Source organism: Solea solea, chromosome 16, assembly GCF_958295425.1.
Source record: "Solea solea chromosome 16, fSolSol10.1, whole genome shotgun sequence".
Taxonomy (NCBI): Eukaryota; Metazoa; Chordata; class Actinopteri; order Pleuronectiformes; family Soleidae; genus Solea; species Solea solea.
Window position 1 is genome coordinate 10,424,928 of NC_081149.1, and position 22,582 is coordinate 10,447,509.

General features: G+C 42.0%; 2 protein-coding genes across 5 annotated transcripts in view; one reads left to right on the forward strand and one right to left on the reverse strand.

The window, feature by feature from the left end:
• gjc1 (gap junction protein gamma 1) overlaps window positions 1–11,485 on the forward strand; it is a 54,887-nt gene extending 43,402 nt beyond the window's left edge. For all 3 annotated transcript variants that reach the window (XM_058652996.1, XM_058652994.1, XM_058652997.1), the window contains one exon: window positions 6,282–11,485. In XM_058652996.1, coding sequence (XP_058508979.1) covers window positions 6,336–7,787 — 1,452 coding nt within the window. In that variant the 5' untranslated portion in view covers window positions 6,282–6,335 and the 3' untranslated portion in view covers window positions 7,788–11,485. The remainder of the gene's footprint in view (window positions 1–6,281) is intronic.
• A 97-nt stretch (window positions 11,486–11,582) lies between these two features.
• Window positions 11,583–21,856, reverse strand: st8sia6 (ST8 alpha-N-acetyl-neuraminide alpha-2,8-sialyltransferase 6). Of its 2 annotated transcripts, none has more exons than XM_058652999.1 (7): window positions 21,518–21,856; window positions 18,787–18,870; window positions 18,589–18,663; window positions 16,899–17,043; window positions 14,731–14,843; window positions 14,550–14,642; window positions 11,583–14,450 (listed from the first exon to the last, which is right to left on the reverse strand). In XM_058652999.1, exons 1-7 carry the CDS (start codon window positions 21,598–21,600, stop codon window positions 13,973–13,975), a joined length of 1,071 nt encoding a protein of 356 aa, XP_058508982.1. In that variant the 5' UTR covers window positions 21,601–21,856; the 3' UTR covers window positions 11,583–13,972. The 2 variants fall into 2 exon arrangements, with proteins under 2 accessions (XP_058508982.1, XP_058508981.1); XM_058652998.1 differs by having other exon boundaries at window positions 11,584–14,450; window positions 21,500–21,855.
• Between the last annotated feature and the right edge of the window lie 726 nt (window positions 21,857–22,582).

Genomic DNA, 22,582 nt, shown 5'->3' on the forward strand with positions numbered 1-22,582 from the left:
TAGGGAGATTGGATTTACCTTACGATCATTAACCGTCACTTAAAAACAACAAACAAGAGATCTAACAGATAATTAACATGATAGTAAAAGCAGAGTCAAGAATTATTTAGTTAAAGCCTCTACTGACATGCAGACTGTGTAGTGGCTACTGCATCTATAGAGATATTGTGTTTGAATCAATGCTATACAGGATTCTAGCCATAGTTAATTTAATAAAGAACAAATTCCACTAAACCTATTTTTGCCCTTTTTTTGGCCCCAAACTGTCCCCTTAATCAGCATTGGTTATTATTATGTTATTATGTGCATTTTAGCTTATGGATAGTGTTGTGTGTTGTAAGTGTTTGTGGCAGATAATGAGGCCTTGAAACACTTTAAACTTACACTTTAATAAGCAGCTATTATCATAAATTAATTGATATAATTTCACTCGAAACCTGTGCACGCATTCACAGCATTAATGCGCATTTTACGCGCCTTTGTGGAACGAGTAGTGCAGCGGGAAACCTATTTTAAGACTTTCCCCAGCAACAAGAAATGCTATTTTCTGATTAGCTGATAGGTTGCTAATTCAAGACAGATGTATGAATGAACTACGCAGAGCAATCTGCCTTTGCATCGTCGATTCATAGATTACTCATTTATGTGAGGTAGGTTTTATCGCTGAGAAATGTCACATGTGGCGTGAAATATGACGCGATGCTACGCGTGCGTTTGTTGTTATTTCCACGCGTCGATGCTGGCAGGATTAGATCACAGTAGCCACAAACACCACACTTTACAGCAAGGAAATCGGCACAGTATTGACACTGATGGGCCACTAGGCTGAAATGCGCTAGCTCGAACCCTGCTATGTTCAGATCAGCAGAAACAAAATAGTGATAAAAGTAACAAGGAAAAAAGCCAATTCATGTTTTAATTTATTTGCATTACGTACAGTAATTTGACACAGCAGTGTGATACGTGTCATGTCCATAAATGTGTGTTCTTTGCTTCAGCTGCTTTGCTTTAGCAAGGCTAATCAATATGTTAGCCTTGCATTCACTCATTAGTTTCCTTTACAGTAAGTCCATTATTCAGACAGCCGCTGGCCTACACTCATTATAAATACTGTGGCTGCATGAGTGCGTGTGCAAGTATGTTTGTTTATGCATGTTCTGTATCAAAGCTTACGCACGTACAGCTTATGTAGACAAAGGAAGTAACTAGGAGAGGATTTTCTTTTTCAAACTGTGGTACGTGTACCACCAATGGTACATGTAGCTTCCTCTGGTGGTACTTGAAGAAAGTAAAATAAAAATCAGAAATACTGTTCTACTGGTATGTGATCCGAGTGGAGCTGAGTACTTGAGTCACCTTATCTCCCACTCCATCTTCATCCAAATTCACTATACCAGTGTGTGAAGTATACACGAGGAAGAGGAGGAGGATGAGATGAGGAATTAATCTGCTTCCTGTGAAAAGTCTTACTTTGAGAGCTCAGTAAAAACACAAATAATGAGTAGACACTCGCGTAAAAACTGGGACATTACCTGCTAGTTAGACTGTAACCTACCATGGCGACGAGTGACTGCAGACCCACAGCATAACGAGGCTGTGCTGACGAGGAAATTGAGAGCAGGTGTGCTGCCGACGCAGGTGAGGTGATTGCATGCAGGAGGAGGGGACGCAGGCGGAGACAGGGGCGGAGCATGACACAGTATCTGTCGTATAATGTTAAGCTACATTGGTGTGTGGAGGATAAAGCAGCAGAGGCAGCCAGATACAGTACAACAGACAAGAGGAAACATTTTTCACATAAATTGTAGCATAAAAAAAAAAGAAAAGAAATTCTACAAACCGATTTATATTGAATACACTACTACATTTAGCAATTCTATGTGAAATATAGCACCGTGGCAAGTATAATATTAAATAATAAAGTGTATAATTGCTTTAACATAATAATAATAAAAAAAACGGTTTGGTTTTTGCAGCATTGCACACCGTCGTCTTTCACTGACATGTTTCTGCAGAATTGTCTTCAGAAGTGGAAGCTTGCTATGTAAACAATACAGAAAGGCATCCTTTCTGGCGTGTAAAGGCCAGCATAGTTCCCTGACACTCTTGGGAAAGAGCGGTGAGGTGAGAAGTAGGCAGAAAACTCCGCCATTTTGTGCCAATTTGCAGTCTCAGTCTTTTAGATCTCATTCTTACACACTGGACCGACCTTTAATCCTGACTTCCCTTCTCCAAGTATGTTTGTACCTGTGAATTCCCCTTGATGACGCACGCAGTGACAGCATCTCCCTGTTATGCAATTACAACTCTGTCCGTCCACAACCAGCACTTGTCCCATGGTGGGTCTCATTCCCCTTGTGTGTGTGTGTGTGTGTGTCCCAAAAGCCTGTGGCCGTGCTCACGCTCTGAGTCACCAAAGTTCAAGATTCAAGAATTTAAGGCACACAATAAAATAGCAAAAATAACGAAAAACTTAACACTTAAATAAGACATAACAAAAGACTTAACACTTAAATAAGACATAACGACATAACACTTAAATAAGACATAACGAAAGACTTAACACTTAACTAAGACACAACAAAAGACTTGACACTTAAATAAGACATAACGAAAGACTTAACCCTTAAATAAGACACAACAAAAGACTTAACCCTTAAATAAGACACAACAAAAGACTTAACCCTTAAATAAGACACAACAAAAGACTTGACACTTAAATAAGACATAACGAAAGACTTAACCCTTAAATAAGACACAGCAAAAGACTTAAATCTTAAATAAGACACAACAAAAGACTTGACACTTAAATAAGACATAACGAAAGACTTAACCCTTAAATAAGACACAACAAAAGACTTAACCCTTAAATAAGACACAACAAAAGACTTAACCCTTAAATAAGACACAACAAAAGACTTGACACTTAAATAAGACATAACGAAATAATTAACCCTTAAATAAGACACAACAAAAGACTTAACCCTTAAATAAGACACAACAAAAGACTTAACACTTAAATAAGACACAACAAAAGACTTAACCCTTAAATAAGACACAACAAAAGACTTAACACTTAAATAAGACACAACAAAAGACTTAACACTTAATAAGACACAACAAAATGTAAAACCCAACAAAATATGAAACTATAAGGTGCAGTTTAGTGCAATTTGGTGCAAGTCCAGGTTTATGGAGAGTTGAGCAGGAGTGTGTGTGAAAAGGTGGGTGTGTGTGTGTGGCTGCTTGTGTGTGTGTTGGGGGGGGGGGGGGGGGGGGAGAGAGAAGGGATGCAAATTGTTAGTTAAAGAAGAAGAAGAAGCACGTCCGCTAACGTCAGCTCCGTGTTACCCATTTACATTCCCATTTGTGTCACTGACGTCACTGATTTGCCTGTGCATGCATGTGAGTGTCTACTTGTGATCCTCTGGGATGGAAGGCAGTGACTGAGGCGGTCCCTGCAGTGACATTAGGAGTACAGTTGTAACTGTCTGACTGACTCAGAGCGTGAGGCCGTGATGTGGAGAGGAGTTCACTGCTCAGGAAACTCTTCTGTTCTGTTAGGACCATGAGCTATGTTGTGTGCTCAGATGCATCAGAGTGACTGATGCCTTGATGACCCATGATTAAACAGTCACGGTCTTTTGAGCTGACGGCTATAGAGCCATTGATCCTGAATGTAACTGCCTTTCAAAGCTCATTAGTCACCCTCTACTATATATATATATATATATATATATATATATATATATATATATAAAACCCCTGTGAACTTCAGCGGAGCAGAACCAGAGTCTGGCGTTTTTCTTTATTTTCACCAAACGGCTGTTCATTCTTTTACCTGAAAGTGACAGAGCAAAACAAAAACCTGCCATGATTTGTCTGTCTGGTGCTGACTCATCTCGCACAGAGTCAACTTCTCACCCTGAACTGACCCTCGAGCTCTCACATGCGTGAACTTGACGCCTGGTTGCATGTGGTGGGGTCAGCAGGATTATTATTCATTTTGGGGCCGAGGTGAGTCTTGGCAGGAGCGTCTCTCCTGGTGTGACAGTTCCTGGAGCCCAAGGAACAGCTCACTGGTCGGGACTATTCCAGCTACAAACTGTATTAAACAGAAAAACAGAACAACTGTGCACTTTGAAATATGGTGTGGAATTAAGCAAAGATTCTGGAATTTTAAAAAGACCAAGGAAATGTTCAATTATTGCCAAAAGAAAGAGAGAGAAATATCATATAGAACGGTGTTTCTCAAACTCTTTCAGACCAAGGACCACTTAAGCCATAACAAAACACTCAAGGACCACCTAACTCAAAATAGCCCCAAAACGGTTGTCTTCAGCGGTGTCGCAAACTGGTCCACTGCACTGCTCAAGTCAGACAATGCAACAAAACAAATATTTGTTGATTTTACATAGGCTTACTAGTTGATTTGATATTGAAATAACACAAATATCGCCGACGTTTTGAGAAACACTGACATTTGAAATTTTAAAACATAATATGTTACTTGCTTGTCACCTCGCAGACCACTAGGGGTTGCTCATGGACCACCAGTGGTCCGCGGACCACACTTTGAGAACATTATAAAAAACATTTCTTAAAGGCTTCGTTTTTACCTGTGTGTTTTTCGGGGTCTATTTTTCAGAGATTTTTTTTTCCGGGTCTGTTTTTGTGAGATTTTTTTTGGTTGCAACATGGTTTCAGCCAAACTGCAGTTATGAATGCTTCAAAATGGGAGTTCAGGCTCTTAAGGGAGACTATAGCTGAGGAAAAACTGTGCAACACAGAAGGTGTTTTTCTCTTGAAATGCAGGAAAAGTCTAAGACTAAGCTCAAACCTGAGACCTGGGACACTGTTCTGACTCTGCAGCTCAGAGATCTCTACAGTTCTCACACCTCATACAGTCATGTCAGTGATAGAGTGTACTGTAGTCTACACACACACACACACACACACAAAGGGTTCCCGACATCCAACTCCTGTCCCAGGCATTTCCTTATATGGTCAGAGTGATCAATACTCAGCACATGTTTCATAGCAAGGCTTGCTCAAAAACATCCCACCCTCTCTGCTCCTCCTGGAGACACAAAACAGAGGACCTGGGAACTGCTGCTGCTCGTCCCCCCCCCCAGCTAAATGTCCCCAGTGGCTGCAGCTCCAGGTCTCTCATGTTAATCCCGCGACCTGCATGGTGAGGATAGCGTCCTTGGAAGCACTTTAAACCGCAAACTAAGCTCACGTTCACTGTTGGATTTTCCCCTCAGTCTGGCGTTACTGCAGCTTCGCGATGGGAAACGCTCTGTGGAGGTGTCACACTCATCCCTCAAAGCCGCCCCGAGGGACGGCAGTGTTTGGGTTCAGCTCCACTGCTTGAGTTAATGTGGGTCTGCTGCTGCCTCCCCGCTCCAACAGTGTGTGCCATGCCACCTGCTGATTCTGCCGGTTTGGAAGGCCTGCCTGGAGCCCAGACCTAACCTACATAGGCAACATGTCCCTCTTCCTTAACTGGCCACACATGCACGAGCACACACACTGTGAGACAAAGAGAAGATACTTGTGACTGTACCATGACTTTTACAATGGACACAAGTGTTTAAAGCTGTAGTGAGTAACTTTGAAATGTCAGGCACGGAATATTACATAACCCTTTGCTGTTGTTCGTATGGTAAAAACTCAACTAAATTCTGCGCTCACACATACACACACACCATTTACCTCCAAACCAGGCAAGTTAATACAATCCTTCCAAACTGCACCTCACACAGAAGACGCCTCAGTAAGAGGATTTATTTCTTCAAAAAGAGATGTGTGTGCATTTGGCGATAGCAAAATTCGCTGTTCGGATTATAAATTTCTCCCCCTTCTCAGAGCTGCTTGATGGTATTTTTTTTATACCAATATCCTCTTTCCAACCCGTTTGGTTTTCTAATTCTCTAAAAAGCTTGAACTTGACAGCAACCTCTCTGCGGCTCTGAGCTTGGTCTGTACGCGCATTAGTCCCGTACGTAGCAACAGATCAAATTAAGGACGTACTGATGACTGAGCTCAGAGACGACTCTCATTTTAATTAAGGCAATTATTATGTCAGTGCCTCACATGTTGCCACTGAACTCGCAGAACTTATAGTGTCTCCACAGGGATAAACGTCTGACAGGGAACATTCGGACCAATCCTACAAGTTGCTTTGATCGCATTTGATTTGTTGTGACACCGTACTCTCCTCCTTTTCACGTTCTCTTATCCTCTCCCTTCTCTGTGTCTCTTTTCTTTTTCTCCAGAGTCTGTGAGCAGGTGAGAGAGGGACACTGTCTGCCCCACTGTCCAGCAACACCATGAGCTGGAGCTTCCTCACGCGGCTGCTGGAGGAGATCCACAACCACTCCACCTTCGTGGGGAAGCTGTGGCTCACCGTGCTCATTGTCTTCCGCATTGTTCTCACCGCAGTCGGCGGAGAATCCATCTACTATGACGAACAGAGCAAGTTTGTCTGCAACTCGGGCCAACCTGGCTGCGAGAACGTCTGTTACGATGCCTTCGCCCCTCTCTCTCACGTACGGTTCTGGGTCTTCCAGATCATCTTGGTGGCGATGCCCTCTCTCATGTACATGGGCTACGCCGTCAATAGGATTGCACGATTAGATGAAGCTAAAGGAGGTGGGGGATCTGTTGCAGTCAGAACACGAGGAGGGGATTACACACACAGGAAGCCAAGGAAAATCTGCTTTGGCGCACAGCAGCACCGAGGCATCGAGGAGGCCGAGGACGACCAGGAGGATGATCCCATGATCTATGAGGTACCAGATATTGAACCTAAAAGGCCTCGGGATCCACTGCAACCTACGCCCAGACCCAAAATTCGCCATGACGGGCGCAAGCGCATTCGAGACGAGGGGTTGATGCGGGTCTACGTTTTGCAGCTGGTATCTCGTACAGTTCTAGAAGCGGGCTTCCTTGCAGGACAGTACTTGCTGTATGGATTCCGTGTGAGGCCAGTGTTCGTGTGCTCGGGGGAGCCTTGTCCTCACAGTGTTGACTGCTTTGTGTCGCGGCCTACAGAGAAGACCATCTTCCTGCGCATCATGTATGGCGTCACTGTCCTCTGTCTCATACTCAATGTTTGGGAGATGTTACATCTGGGGATCGGTTCCATCTGTGACATCCTTCGCCGGCGGCGCAGCCCACCTCAGGAGGACGAGTACCAGCTGGGTTTGCTGAGCAACAACAGCGGTGTGGAGGGCTCCGTAGGGGGAGCAGGACCCGAGGCTGGTTCTGAGGGAGGGGTGGGTGGAGATAGTACCGCTGATTACGTGGGTTACCCCTTCTCGTGGAACACTCCATCAGCTCCACCTGGCTATAACATTGTCGTCAAACCTGAGCAGATTCCCTACACGGACCTTAGCAACGCTAAAATGGCGTGCAAGCAAAACAGGGCAAACATTGCTCAGGAGGAGCAGCAGCAGTTCGGTAGCAATGAGGACAACTTTCCCACCGGAGGGGACGCCCGTGTGGCTCTCAACAAAGACATGATCCAGCAAGCTCATGAGCAATTGGAAGCGGCCATCCAGGCCTACAGTCAGCAGCACCAAGTGGAGGAGCAGCTCGGGGACAACCAGGACGACAAGCCCCAGAGCAACATCATCCAGGCCCAACCTCATCCGCAGTCACAGCCTCAGAAAGAGCGCAAGCATAAAGTCAAGCACGGGAAAGGAGGCAGCAGCGGAGGTGGCAGCAGCAGCAACAGCAGCAGCAAATCAGGAGAGGGAAAGCCCTCTGTATGGATTTAAGCCCAGAGACGGGGACATGTGTTGAAACTGTATGTATAGATCTTCAAGATTAGATGATGAGCTGTTGCAATCAAGGTTGGATATTTAAACACCACTATGCCTTAAAGAATCCTGCAAGCTGGAGAAGTTGTGTTTAGGTACAAAGGTGTGTAAAAAAAAAAACAGTGATGTTGCAGCTGACGATTCAGTTTTGTCTGGGCTATCACTTTTTAACTTGAAACCTCACACCAACACGTACTGTATTAGGCCAGAGTCTGTCGTTTACATGTCGCCTGAAGTCGTCGAGCAGATTATTGACCTCTGTTGTCATCCCGTCCATCTTTTTATTGGAATACTGACTTCTCTTGCAAATCAGATTCGTCCTTGATTTGGCGTAGCTAATTTTATTTCCACTCCTCTGCAAAGAAATGGAATCAATGAATGACTGCGTTGCATCGTGAGTTATAGGACATGAAAATATAGTGGCATCAAAAAAAAGGAGGCAGTATTGTGCCCTGGCAGGCAAAAAGAAATGACTTCTTATGATATAAAAGAACATTACAACATAAAAATGCAATGCTCGAAGTATTATTCAGTGGCAGCACCTAAAGCAAGGACTTTAAATGCAGCAAGAACATCACCTTCCTGAGGGCTAAGTCAGTCGCGTTCTGTGTCAGAATTTTCCTCCAGTGTTGATCGCAGTGTCGTATTACTGAGGCTCTGCATTTGAAAGTGTTTCTTTATGTTTTCTGAATGTTTTTTGAAAACTGTGCAACGCCAGCTGCTACTCAGGAACCTCTGGGAAGAGCGGGTGGATTTTTTTTTTTTTTTTTTTACTTGTCAACATCAGAAATGTTCTTTAAGTTATCATTATTTTTTAAAAGGGCACATGAGAAAATGCAGTTTTTATATATTCAACTTCTCTGTTTCCATCTCTGGCTTTTAAACAAGGCGTCTCAGTGCGTCACTGTGGCTCTATTTGCCTTGTCGTTGACTGCCCCCTAGTGGCTTTTTAAACAGGGTTTCTTATACTGATCAGATGGTTGCAAAAGCTACTCATCCAACAGTAGTTAAACCAGCTGCAGAGTTCCTTTTCTAGTGAGTAGCCTTGTGTTAATTAAGTCTTCCCAGTGCCACAAGTTTGCTCCACAAGGCTGAAATATCACCACTTTGTAATGGAAAAGGTACAAAAGCCATTTCTGTAGTGTAACGAGACCAAACACTGTTTGTGTAATGCAAGTGTCAGTGCCAAGATTTTAATGCTGGGCTGCTATTAAGCCCAGTTGTTTGTAGCTTTGGAATACTGTGGCCATGCTACTCCAATTGTGGAAACATATGCCTACGTGAGACCAACCCTTTTATAAAAGCCACTTGTCTTTTCTATTACAATACGTCTGTTGTTTTTTTTACAAAGGGATTCAAAATAGCAAACTCCAACATGGAGTCATTTTTTTTAAGTTTGAGCCTGCGTTTTATAGGAAAACTCGTTTTTTTCAAGGTTTTTTGTAAAAAAGAAAAGAAAAAAGAAAGAAACAAAGGCAAAGACTACTTGTTTCAATGTTGTATTGTGTTTTAAGTTGCCTTCCAATTGTAAAAAATGTGAAATATGACAAAGTATATTTTTATAACGTGTCGGCTAATGTGACGAAAATTTAGAAAGGACAAAAAAAAAAAGAAAAAAGCCAGACTTCTTGAATATAAGTATTTAATAATTGTATGTTGTTGTACCCTCCGGGCTGTATTTTAATAAACAGTCTCACTCCTTTTCCTACATGGTTCTGAGATCTGCTGAACACCTGTGTGTGGGGAGACAAAGTGGCCGAAGGACGTGACAGGATGATTCCTTTGGCACAACAGCAAACTAAGAGAAAGTGCAAATGCTGACACGCTGACACGCTCTGTCCCTGATTTTTAAACCCTCCTCTGTCAGAACAACATCTTTACCCAAAGAGCTGAAACAAACCACAACCATTGTGATGCTGTATGATGTGATATATGTAAAATAAGTACAACATCAACCCGTCAACATGTTACTGTAATCCCAATTCAAACGAGCGAAGGAGAATTTTTTGCCAAATTGTCGGAAACACCACGTTTATACGCTTACATGCACAGAACTGCCACTCTGTCTGTTTCGTTTAAACATTTAAACTATGTTGTTCATTTTAGCGTGTCGGCTTTAGACGGAGATTGAAAGTGAAAGTGTGTTAAGAGACGACAAGGTGAAAATAACAGACTGTAAAAATGTTATACTTTGTTGTATCGTCTAATTCCTCTTCACTTTCATCCGTCTATATTTTCACACATTCTCCTCTGGTTGAGACATTTTTGAGGGGGGTAGTGAGGCCTTTTAGGTGTGGCAACGGTCGTCATAAATCACCAGTGGCTCTTCATTCAGGGCGCTCCCCACAGCAGAGACTGACACTGGCTCCTCTGACGCAACTAAGAATCCAATAAGTCATGAACAAAGTTGCTCAAATGAACTCCAAACTATTGAAAGAGAAGGAAACAAGAATGGAGAATGAATAGATAAGATAACACATAATGTTGTTGGGAGTTTTAAGGAAATGCATGGCCCTGAATCTCCAAATATTTTATCTTGTGTGGCTAAAACTGTTGTTGTTTTTTAAAGGGGAAAGTACGTCATTCTGGCAGCTATTCAGGTTAGAAAATGTCACTAGTATGTGTTTGTCTCACCCTGGTCTCCACTGAGAAACAGAAATTACCTTTTTCTTGCTACTTTTTGCGACCAAATATCAAAAGGCACGGGTCTTTTTGTTCGACGAGGTGCGACAATGCCTCATGAGATAGGATTCATTTATTCATATTTATTCACTCTGATACCGAATGGCTTTTAAAAGAAACGGAAACAGGCACGAGGTTTGTGAACTTTGTGCAACGCCGTATGGGACAATAATAAACGGTTGATATTTACGGTACTTAGTCGACGTGTTATCAAATGTCACTAAGGACAAACGACACAAATGATTGACCTCTGATAATCGGCTGTGTCTCAAAAACATAATATATATTCAGTCATTCAGGTTTACACCCCGTTAGAGGCAAAGGCATTTTATTTGTAAGAGTACTTTGCTAATAAATTTAACTCTTACAAGATGTGAAAGAATATAGGTATTCAATGTTTTTTTCGCAATGTTCCTCAAAAAAAAGAGAGAAAAGACATACATGTAGAAAGACAAGAGACAAACATGTCCTCTGAGTGCATCAGACACACACCTTAGTCGGAGACAGTAATTATATTTAAGTGCAGGTGTGATGCTGCCGTTCACAGACCTAAACAGGATGTGTGTGTTTAACAGCGTTGGAACAATATTGACAGAAATGATCATTCCCCTGTTATTCAATGTGTATTTATACAGCTAAAGAATCAACACCGTGGATACGTCAGTGTTCATGTCGTCTGTCTGCGTAAAAAAAAGTGAGGCCTTGTTGTTCGCCCTCCATCTTTCTCGATGTGACAGTGAAACCAGTCGTGTTACCAGTGCAAACGAACTCAAACATGCATTTGTGTTCCTTTTTGTGTGTGCATCCTTTTTTGTATTCCTTTTGTAAAAAAAAAATGTACATTTCTTTCAGTGCCATTCATGGTCTCTCCCCTCCTGGCAATTTTGATGAATATGTTTTGATTTGCATGTGTAAAGAGCTATTTTCCTACAAAAATAAATGACAAATACATATTGAATTTAAGTCTCGGGCCTCTTTTGTTTTGGCTCCGGCTTAAAAAAATGAATGAATAAATGAAGGAAAGACTCTTGAGACATTGATTATTGTCCCGCATTTGTTGTCAGTATGAAAAAGTGAGTTTATTTGGTGGAGAGCAGCTCTATCGGGACAATTACAGACACACAAGATGACGCCGCGTCAAGGAAAAACACAGGAGACGTAAGAGCTTCTGGTGCGGGAGCAGCTGTAGTGTTTGTTACAATTTGCCAAAAACTGAATTCACTTTCACAATAGAATTATATATCAAGTGATCTGATATCATTCAGTGCTTCCTGGACATAAAAAAAGAAGAGAAAAGAAAGAAGATGGTGTTGTTATTGTGGGAGTTCACAGCTACATTGTCTGGAGAAACAATAAAGGGTGGGAAATTATTATTTGACACTTACACTCTGTAACAATATGGTAAGAACTCTGGAATTGAGAAGTAATATCATGGTAACACCATCTTATTTCAATATAATCGCAAAGTAGTAGCTTGGTAATAAAGAAAAAAAGGGATTCATTTCAACTTTGATTCAAAAACAGTTGTATGTGCTGCCTGGTCCGGCGCACCTGTCTAAACCGGGGTGGGGGGGGAGACTCATTTAGTTCAGGGGCCACAAACGGCACAATTTGATCCCACATGGGCCAGAGCAGTAAATGAACAAGAACTCCCGATTTCCTTCCTGGAAATGTCATTATAAATTAGATACAGTTACCATAGTTACTTCCATATTAAAAAGTTATGCTGTAACTTTACTGTAATGTAAAAATAATAATGATAATAACAATAATAATAAAAGAATTTCCCAGAGAAACTAGGCAATGGGAATGAGAGGAGTGCTGCAGCTGGATGCACAACAAGGTCACTGTGAACATAAGTGGAATCCCATGACCAAAGTCTTAGAGGGCTACTGCGGCAGCGGGCGATTTCCTCTGAAAACAAACAAACCCACACAGAGATGTCATTTTAAAGCTGGTGCACACAGTCTATTATTACGACTTTGGACACTGGGGAAAAAAATAGGGTATTTCTCATCCCTCACAGATGTGTGAGTGTGTGCAGGACGACGTACAGGGTGCAGTAACAAAAAAACAAGAGGCCCAATGATTTTGAAATACACGATACATCTGTATTGCAAGCCTCGTACTGTATATGAAGCAGCATTACACTAAGATAATTAATAGAAGTAAGAATGTCTATAAATGGATGACGATACGATAAGATAATGAATAAGTGGATCATACGTGGTTCCAGTTATGAAATTAATAATATGTGCCTTTTATTAAACAATCTTGGACAGGGTTGGAGCCATTCATAGCTGAAAGACACTGACATGTTTGGGGAAAACCGTTTACTGTCGGGTTTAGGCAGAATTTCCCCCCAGCCTTAAATACAAATAACTTTTTTCATATCTTTTTTTTTCTTCCCTTTAATTTAATTTTCCCTCTCAACCCATGCTGGTCATGCTGGCAAATACAAAAAAAGAAATCACAATTATTCACATGATCCTGCAAAGGGCTCAGTGAAAGTTCTCAAGTTTGTTGACCTACAGCTGGTATAAGACTTTTTTTTTTGCAAATATTTCTTATTAAGTACTTAAATCAGCTACATTTTTTTCACCCACAGTGCAAGGGTTCACAATCTTTATGGAGTCTGTAACATTGTACCATCATGTTGCCACTGGTTATCGATGCCCGTCTCTGTGACGCAATGTAAAACAAGGTCACCATGGCAACACTGTGTTAGCCGGTGTTATAACTGTGCCCCTGCTCAGTCCTCGGCTCGATGCCCCACTGTTCCTCAGTGTTTTTTAGTGAAGGGACATGACCTCGTACTTAATGTGCGCATCACATCCTGGAGTGTCAGCTTCCACAACCAGTAACAGCCATTTATAACGGTTTGTGTGAATAAAGTGTGCGAGTAACGCACAAACCCCCCCTAAGTTTACCATGGTGACCACTGAGTATTATTCAAAGTGGTTGTGAAATGTCCTTTTAACATTCTTTACATTCTATGTGCTGGTGTTTTGTATTTTTTCAGCCTCATGTTGAGAAGATATTAGATTTCTTTCAACATACATTCGGTTTCATTGAAACGCTCCTATGGTCAGTTACACAACAGTCACTACTAAATTATTAGCATAAGGCACTTTCATATAGACCATCACAAAGGCCTGACAAAGGATTCCAAGTAGGAAAAAAATTACCCTCCAGACTCCAGCTGGAACATTAGTGTTAATAAATAGACTTGTACGTACACTACACGAGTATTTACAGTTGTTTTCAATCTGATTTCAGTGCAAATGTCTTGGCTGCTGGTGATTGTTGCATCCTCTTTGCTTGCATACTCTTAATCCATGTTATCAGCCAAAAAAAAAAGATCAGTTCAACTATAAGTGCATTGAAATGCGTGTGATTGGCTTCGTCGTGAGAAGGCACTCGGGTCCCTCTCTTCTCAATCCCAACCCAGACCCAGCAAACTACTTTTCACCTGCTCGACAATCCCCCAGGTGAAGTCTGAGCACACCCTGACTGTGCAGACGCAACAGGAGGTCAAACTCAGCCGGCATGGCATGGAATTTCTTTTTAGTCTGCCTGTCATCGTAGTAGTGGTTAGTCAGGGCACGGAAGCCGTGTGGGTGATTAGCGAAGGGCCAGAACCCGTACAGGTGCACGTTGGTGCAGACCTCCAGCGCCATGCTGGCCATAATTATGCCGGTGCTGAGCCGCACCGCTCTCAGGCCCTGGGAGCGCCAGAAGAACGCCAGACTCTGCAGGTAGTCTGGGTTGAAGAAGACGGGCCGAGTGGGGCTTTCAAAGTCCTCAATAGTGTAGACGGCGCGCATGGAGAGCGGGGTGTTGTGGCCATAGGAGAAGGCGGGAAGGAGCAGCAGGGAGTTGCCGTAGCTGCGCAGGCTCTCCGCAAACGGCCGCCGGCGCCCCATGAGAGCCCCATACCTGAAAATAAACAGCAGTTTATTTGTCACGCCCAAAAAACAAACAAAAGCGAAGCAAACAAGGGAGGGAGACATAATCAGGTGAGGTGGTGTCGCTCACTTCTCCACGAATATGCTGGGGTTTGCCGTCACAAGGTCAGTCTTGATGCCCACATGTTTCTCATAGCCGTTCGCCAAAGGAGGTAGGTTGCACCTGAACATGGAGTCAAGACAGGCAGCGGCACAATTAATTGGGGGGGGGGGGCTTGATTAACAGTGAGTCTTTTCAGTGACATTCTCACCTCATAACAAACTGGGCAGAATCGATCATCTGCCCACAGCTGCTGTTGGACAGGATCCCTCCATTCCCAACCACGGCACACGTGTCCCATGTTTTATTTGAAAAAGGATGCTCCTGCAATCAAGAGTCGTGGGGAAAACAGAGACCAACCAATCAGACGCATTCATTCTGACAGAGTGCATAATGAGGGGAAGTGTACGCTTCCTCTTCAGGCCACACAGGAGGAAATCCCATTGCAGCACATGCAGCAATGCGTGCTACCATCATTTATCTCGTGAGCTCACGTACGAGATTATGTTTGCTTCCGTTTTCGGTCAAGTCGGTTTATTTTACATTTTTAACATGGAGATGAAATTTCTTCCATGCAGGACAACTACGTTGTGTTTTGTTGACCTGGTTATCAAAGAATCATTTCTCAGGCTCATTTGACAAAGAATTTGAGGTATGATGGGCTACGACATATTACGGATTACTATTAAGATATTAAGATTACTTTTGAAACCTGGGCGAGAAGCTTTAAAAACAACCTGACTGCGCTGTCCTGACAGGGATCTGACCTTGCTCGGTTGTTGCATAACGTGTAGAGGTGCAAAGGATTTTCCAAACAACAAAAAAGCAACTGTTTTTCCTTAAAAGAACTGATTAAAAATGATTTTGGGCGACTGACTCGTAGGGAGAATGGCGCCTCGTTCATTCCCACTCACCTGCACATGAACCTCTGCCCTTGCATGGTGTAAATTTGGTGGGAACACGGTGAGAAGAGTGATATTTAATCAGACATTCAAACAGCCAGCATTATTTCAAGAACAATGCAGAGCTGTTATAAGACCGGCCTTTAAGACCAAAACAAAAGTCATGTAACACTAATCTCCTCCTGCAACGGGAGGTCAAACTTAGTCGCCTTGAAAATGACAAAAACACTTGTACCTAATCGTGCCGTTGTTCAGAGAGTCACTGCGATCTATATTCTTTCTATAAACGAAGACAGGGAAAGAAGAAGCGCACGTGGCGGCAGTTCCATCAGAAAGTGAAAGCAACCAATTGTCAATCGTCTCACAGCGATGCAGAAACAGACACACCAGCTTGGACTCCGACGGCCCTGTGAGTCATTGCTGCTGTGACTGTGATGTTCACTTCCTCTCAGACTGGATATTTTAAGAAGAATCACTTCCACGTTATCACACACACAACTGTGCAAAACGGGGATTTGGAAAACAAAATAAGACCTATAATTCTATTATTTTCTATTCTAAAAATTTCAACATTAAACGGTCACATTTAAATTGATATATCAGTTACCAAATCTTTTACCATCTCCATTTTATATATAGACTTTTTGAGCATATATTATGTAAATATGGCCGCATGGCTGTCATGATGACGCAGAGGCAAAAAAAACGTACTTTCCTTGACTGAAAAGTGAGTGACTTTAATTTCAAGTAAGAAAAACCACATCCTCAGTGACTAACAATAATATTTATCCCCGTCTGCAGTTGTCCTGCTTACACTTTTCATGAATGGAAAGTCTAATACTTCCAGGTCACGTTACTACATGTCATAGTGATTGAAAAACCAAAAAGATTTAAACTGTTCTTTGGGCTATTAATGAATAACACTGTGCAAATGAAGTCAAGGAGATATTAAACAAATTTGAAGGTGGTTGAACTTGAAAAGTGAAATGAAAGTTCACGTAAAAACACAAGTTAACCCAATTAAATGAATGTTTATAATGCTAATTTCCATCTGCATTCCCAGACATAAAATCATGGACACAAGAAAATAGTGCAATACAATAAACAATGCAGTAAAAACAAGAGTTAAATTAAAACTTTCTTTTTTGTACCAGGTAAGGCAGTGTCTATCATAAAGTCATTCCTTTTTTTTTTTAATTTGTCCAGGGTCCCTTTTTCATGCGGTGTATTCTAATGTTTTGCTTTAAGCCGTTTCTTGAAGGACGAAGAACATGTCAGTGACGCTCTCTCTAACAACCCAACGGCGACGTATTCCAGCGCGTGCATCCTTTTACTGACAACACATTTAGTGCATTAGTGGATTTCCTGAACCGTACTTTCGCAAAAAGAAAAGACTTATCTCAAATAAATGAAGGAGGGGAAAGGTAGAGATGAAGAAGTCCCCAGTCAAAAGTCAGCCGCGACACAAACCACTCACCTTTGTAAAGGTGCTGAAAATCTCAGGCGTCACCAGCAGAGTCCTCTTCTTCTCCCCGTCGTACACGAGCTTTGAGCCCACCGGAGTGTTGGCCTGAGTGATGACAGCCTTGTGAAAACCATGGCACTTGCTGCTCAGCTGAGATCTGCGGAACCAAGATAAATATGAAATAGATGTGAAATGTCATATACTTTAAGACTTTTACTTAAGTAATATGATAAAAAAGTGACTTCAACGTCTACCAAAGTCGTTTTCTGGTAACATACTTTTAGGTACTTTATAAAAGATGAAAAGGTGACTGTTAATCAGTTCTGATTAACCTCAGGCGACCCTAACGACCCTGTTTCACACCTTGACCTCAGTCTTTTCTTTCCTTCTTGTTCATAAAAACGAGCAGAGTGAACCTTGAACTGTGACGTAGTTAATGAATTTTTTTTTCCATCAGATAACCTACAGTATAGGTTGTTGCTGAGGGGAAAAAAAAGGATATAAGACACTCTGTATATACTGTACGTTTAAACATAGTCATGGAAAAAAGGAGCCAAAATGCTCTGTGTTCTCAGGGTTAAGATTTGTGGCGCCCAAATGATTGTTTGTGCCAGAAAACAAAATGAAGTCAGCTAATACTGCATGCTGATTTATGTCCTCCTTCTGAGTGTGGATTTGGCGTAAACGATAGTGTAATTAAAACGGACATGTACGTCCGGGGAATGTGACGACGCTGTGACAGTTCAGACCACAGATGGGTGTGAACTCGCGCTTCTGAGCCAAAATGACAGATCCTTTTAATAAGAGTTTTAAACACAGTTTTGAGGGAATGAATCAACACATTTTAGTACACACTCACCACAAACATTCCAACGCAATCGCTATACAAACCACCGATATTTTGCAAATATGTTCATATGTTCGCGTCTCTTTGCGTGCCACATATTTCACTTTTACGGCGCGAGGCAGTGCCGTGAGGAACCTGCGGTTGGGTTTAGGCACGAAAAGCGACTGCTTGCAGTTAAAAACTGATAGTGGTTTTCCCCTTAATCACAACATCCTTCCTCTCTTTAAGAACACACGAGAATGACACTTCATAACTGCAACAAACATTCTGACACTTTGGTCTCAAACTGCGGTCTGCTTTTTCCACACCACCTAAAAACTGCAGATGATGATGCTCTTAGAGAAAAGGTAACATACAGAGACCGAATGTGATGGCATGAGACTGCATCTTAAATGGATGGAAGATGAAATGTTTGTGAGTGTTGGTGTGCTGATATCTTTTGGCCTTAACATCCACCCTGTGAAGACACGACATCACGATAATCATGCATCGTCCTTTTTGATTAGAACTATTTATTTCTACAGTTTTCTTGTCACAAAATGGAAACTCTGCCTGAAATGTGTGTCTGACAGTGAAGCAGACAGACTGTCTCCGTGCTGCAGCTGCATCGCTGCTCCTATGAGTGCAACAGCGATAATTATTATCTTTATTATGTGTTATTCCAACAAAATGTGCTCACTTACTACTTAGCAGCGCATGATATCTGCCCTCACATGCAGACGATTCCATTGATGAAGTAATGTGTCGGCATAATGAAAAATATAATGTTTCCCATCGTTTTTCAGAAACATATAACATAATAATACAAAAGTGTTTGTTTTCTCCGGGGAGAGCAGGCGGCGTCTTTCATTTTACCTGAATTTTTTGTAGTTGTCCTCTTGCCTCTTCCAGGTTTTAGAGTAACGCTCAACTACTTTGGTGATGATATCCCTGTGACACATGCACAAATACAAATACGTCGTTAGATGCTTGAACCTCAGGCATTTTTTTATATATATATATATATATATAAAGGCAGAAGTTTGGAGGAGCGGTGGCGGCGGTCACTCTCACCCGCAGCCTTTGCAAATGTCAGCTGACTGAGGGACAAGGTGCCTCTCAGTCCTATGAGGAGTCGGTCTGCGAGGGTCCACATTACTGTTGAAGAAAACAACAAATAGGTAAGCAAAGACATAGAAATAATACGATAGCGGTGACATTGAAAAGGGAAATATGACCGAGGAAAAGCCAGACAAACATTATCATTCACAAATCTCAGGGCAAATCCAGATATTGCCCTGACAATGGAGATTCTTAAAACGTAACATTTCTAAATTAAAAACCCCTTGTGTCTAAGGTTGAATTGGAGATAGGGCTGCAACTAACCATTCTTTTCATAATCGATTAATCTGTCCATTGTTTTCTCGACTAACCGAGTAATCGTGTGGTTCTAGAAAATGTCAGAAAATCTGGGAAGGATGATGTTCTCAAATGTCTTCTTTTGTCCAAAAATGATTCAGTTTTACTGATGTCTTTGTTACATGGAGCAAAGAAACCAGTAAATATTCACATTTATGAGGCTGAAAAATCTTTACACTTGTTTTAATTCCTTAAAAACACAACATCAAAATAGTTGATTCATTTAGTAATCGATGAATAATCGATTCATTGTTTCATCCCTAATTGGTATGATATTCACACTTTTACATCCTCAAGTCTCGACTATTATAAGGTAATAGTCCTTTTACCTTACCCTGCAGGGCTTTTAACTGGAACTCACAAAAGGACGTACATCATGCCCATTTAGAATCCATTTCAAAATCTTGACCCTAACTTTTAGAGCCTCGCACGGTCAAACTCCTACTTATATCTCTGACCTGCTACAGCTTCACACCCCGACCCGCACACAGTCTGAGATCAGCAGGTCTGGTCCCAAAAAGCCATTTCAAGATGTGAGGGGATCAGTAAAACCTGGACTGTGGAACGCTTCTTAGTGTTTTTCCCTGTTTTTTGTTGAAGCAAACCTGTGTCAGTATTTGAAGTATTTCACTTTGTGATTCTCTATCTGTGAAAGGTGCTATATAAATGAAATTGACTTGCTTACTATAGTAAAATGTCAGAACTGGGTGTGCATTAGGGCCGCAATTAACGATTATGTTTAGAATCTAGCATTCTTTTGTCCATAAAATGTAGGAAAATGTTGAAAAATGAGCATCAGTGTTTACCAAACCTGGAAATCATGATGTTCTCAAATGTCTTTTCAGTTTTAATGATTTTTCTTTTGTCAAATTTTGTCAAACGGTGTCTTTTCCACGGAGGTGGAAACCCTGTGTACATGCTGTTGCTGTATCAAAGAAGCCCTGATAAAAGCAGATGACAATTCTTTTCTTTCTTTCTTTTTTCTGAAATGCAGTTCAGCATTACTCTACTACTCTACTACTATGCTGGGCCTGATTCCTTTGAGTCTGAGTCCTCCACCTTGTCATTTCAAGTGGGAATAAGTAACGTACAATATGCAGATTGTGCAACGACAGAGGTTCATAAGTGCAGAGGGGAAATGAGAGAGGTACCACAGTCTCACACAATTACAAAATCAAAATGATTCTGAAGCTGTATTTTAAGCTTAAAGAAATTGCTTCCTCTGAATTCTTCTTCCTTTAATAATCCCCCCGAGAAATCTCTAAAGGAAGTGATCAAACTTCTGTTAAAGTTAGAGCGGCGTTCAGTGTTTGATCTTAAATGTTCCATAAATGAACAACCAGTGTACTCACAAGCAGAGAGACCTTTGCTACTTTGCAACCTTTCAGCAGTCTTGATTTTGTCTGTGGTCTGTGATATGTGTTCCTCGCACATTAGTGTAATGTCCCCACTTCCTGTTTTCAAGTTTTCAAAGGGGAACAAAGTAATAAAACAACCTTTGTCAGGTTCCTATGGGAGAACTGTGAAGTGAAACTCTGCCTGTGTCCCAGCGTTCACACACAGTCCTATGATGACACCTATGATGCACTGTTATTAAATATCAGAGTGTCATTTCACATGGTTATCGCTGGGATTGGCTCACGTTAACCTTACAGAGCATCTCAAGTTCAGTGAGAGACACTTGAATTAATCGCCTGATCAATGTCTATGTCCACATTATTCTGCTGGTATCTCAACAGTATTGTAAAACAAATCACATCACATCACTCAAGCACATACCGCCTGTGTCCCAGGAGGATCCATGAGGAGAAGTTAAGTTTTCTTCTTTTTTTTCCAAGATGTTTAAGACCGAATGTGAAACATTCTTGGAAACAAAATAATAATAAAAATGGACAGAATTCCGAGGAGAAAGGTCTCAATTCTGAGAAAACAACTCAGTTTCTGACTTCAGAATTTTGACACACACCAACATTTTCCACGGCTACTACAGATGAGCATTTCCGCATAGATGATGCCTCTTTATCATCATCATCATCATCTGTCGAGTCAGCATCTCCTGCCGCTCCTGTGACAGAACCCAGAGTATAAATAGTGACCTGTCTGTGTTTGTATTTGTTACCTCTTTTAAAACCTGACCTTTGGCAGGACCTGTAGTCCTCGTGGAGACCACAACACGGTTGAGTTTAGATGAGAATATGAATTGAAGTTTAGGTTTGAGAAGGTTTGAGGTTTGTTTGGGCTGTCTGAACAATGAATGGAAGTCAACGCAGTGTCCTGAGCAGAATAGCTGTGCAAACCTATGTGTGCGTGGTGCGTGTGTGTGTGTGTGGGTAAAAGTATGTGGGAGAAAAAAGTCACACACACTTACTTGTCGTTGAACACGTACCAAATGACAGTGGTCAGCAGGCTCCCCACACAGACCAGAGTGAACATCCAAGAGAAGAATGACTTCAAGAGGTGTCCCCTCATACCTCTCCCCCACTAGCCCCTCTCCCGTCCTTTCGCTCGTCTGTGTCTCCGTCCACTTCACTTCAGCTGGGTGAAAACTAAAGTGCCGCCTGCTCTCTGTCCCCCCTCCGCCTGTTTTCACATTTCCTCCCTCTTCTCCTCGGCTCGTTCCGTCGGCTACAGCACAGTCTATCGCGCGAGTGTTAACCTCTCGCCTCTCCGCTCTCTCTTATATTTTCTTTTAACCCTGTCCCCTCTCTTCCTGTCTGTCTGGCCTGACTCAGTGTTCGCCCCTCCCTCCCCCCTCACTGAGCGAAAGAGCACGCCTCCCTCTCTCTCCCCTCTCTCTCTCTCTCCCCTCCTTCTGTCTCTCTCTCTCTCCCTCCCCGCTCAGAAGCATTGATTTCGCCCATATTCAAAATAACAGAAACATTCCCAATGCCATGCTAATAATGTAAACATGGCCTGACAGCGTGTAAAGTAAGTGAGTAAGTATAATATACAATATGTATTGTATTATACAATATGTATAATATACATAGCACCTTTAAAAACAGCCATTTACAAAGTGCTTTCACATACATAAATCAAAATACACAGAAAAGGATGAAAGCAATGAGATGAAAGGATAAACAGCTGAAAATATTTTTTTTCACATAAAAGCAAGTCTATAAAAAATGAGTTTTAAGAAGAGATTTAAAAGATGACACCGAGTTGGCGAGCCGTATCTCTGCGGGCAGGGCGTTCCAAAGCCGTGGCTCTCTGACGGAGTAAGCGCGGTCACCCCTGGTTTTTAGCCTCGGCCTCAACAGTTAAGAGAGACCCCGCAGCTCTAAGGCTGCGAACAGGCTCGTATGGGGTCATCATGTCAGTGATGTGTTCAGGGGCTAGACCTTGACGAGCCTTAAAAGTGATCAGTAAAGTCTTAAAATCAATTCTCAAACGTACGGGGAGTCAGTGGAGTGAAGCCAAGATTGGAGTAATGTGATGCCGTCTGTTAAAA

Bases quoted from the DNA above. Each gene is read 5' to 3' on its own strand.
- st8sia6 (XM_058652998.1), bottom strand. From the start codon at position 21,600: ATGAGGGGACACCTCTTGAAGTCATTCTTCTCTTGGATGTTCACTCTG. The intron at 18,871-21,499 runs GTAAGTGTGTGT...TTTCTTCAACAG, and splicing joins TGGTACGTGTTCAACGACAA to TAATGTGGACCCTCGCAGAC. The intron at 17,044-18,588 runs GTAAAATGAAAG...TTGGTTCCGCAG, and splicing joins GACAACTACAAAAAATTCAG to ATCTCAGCTGAGCAGCAAGT.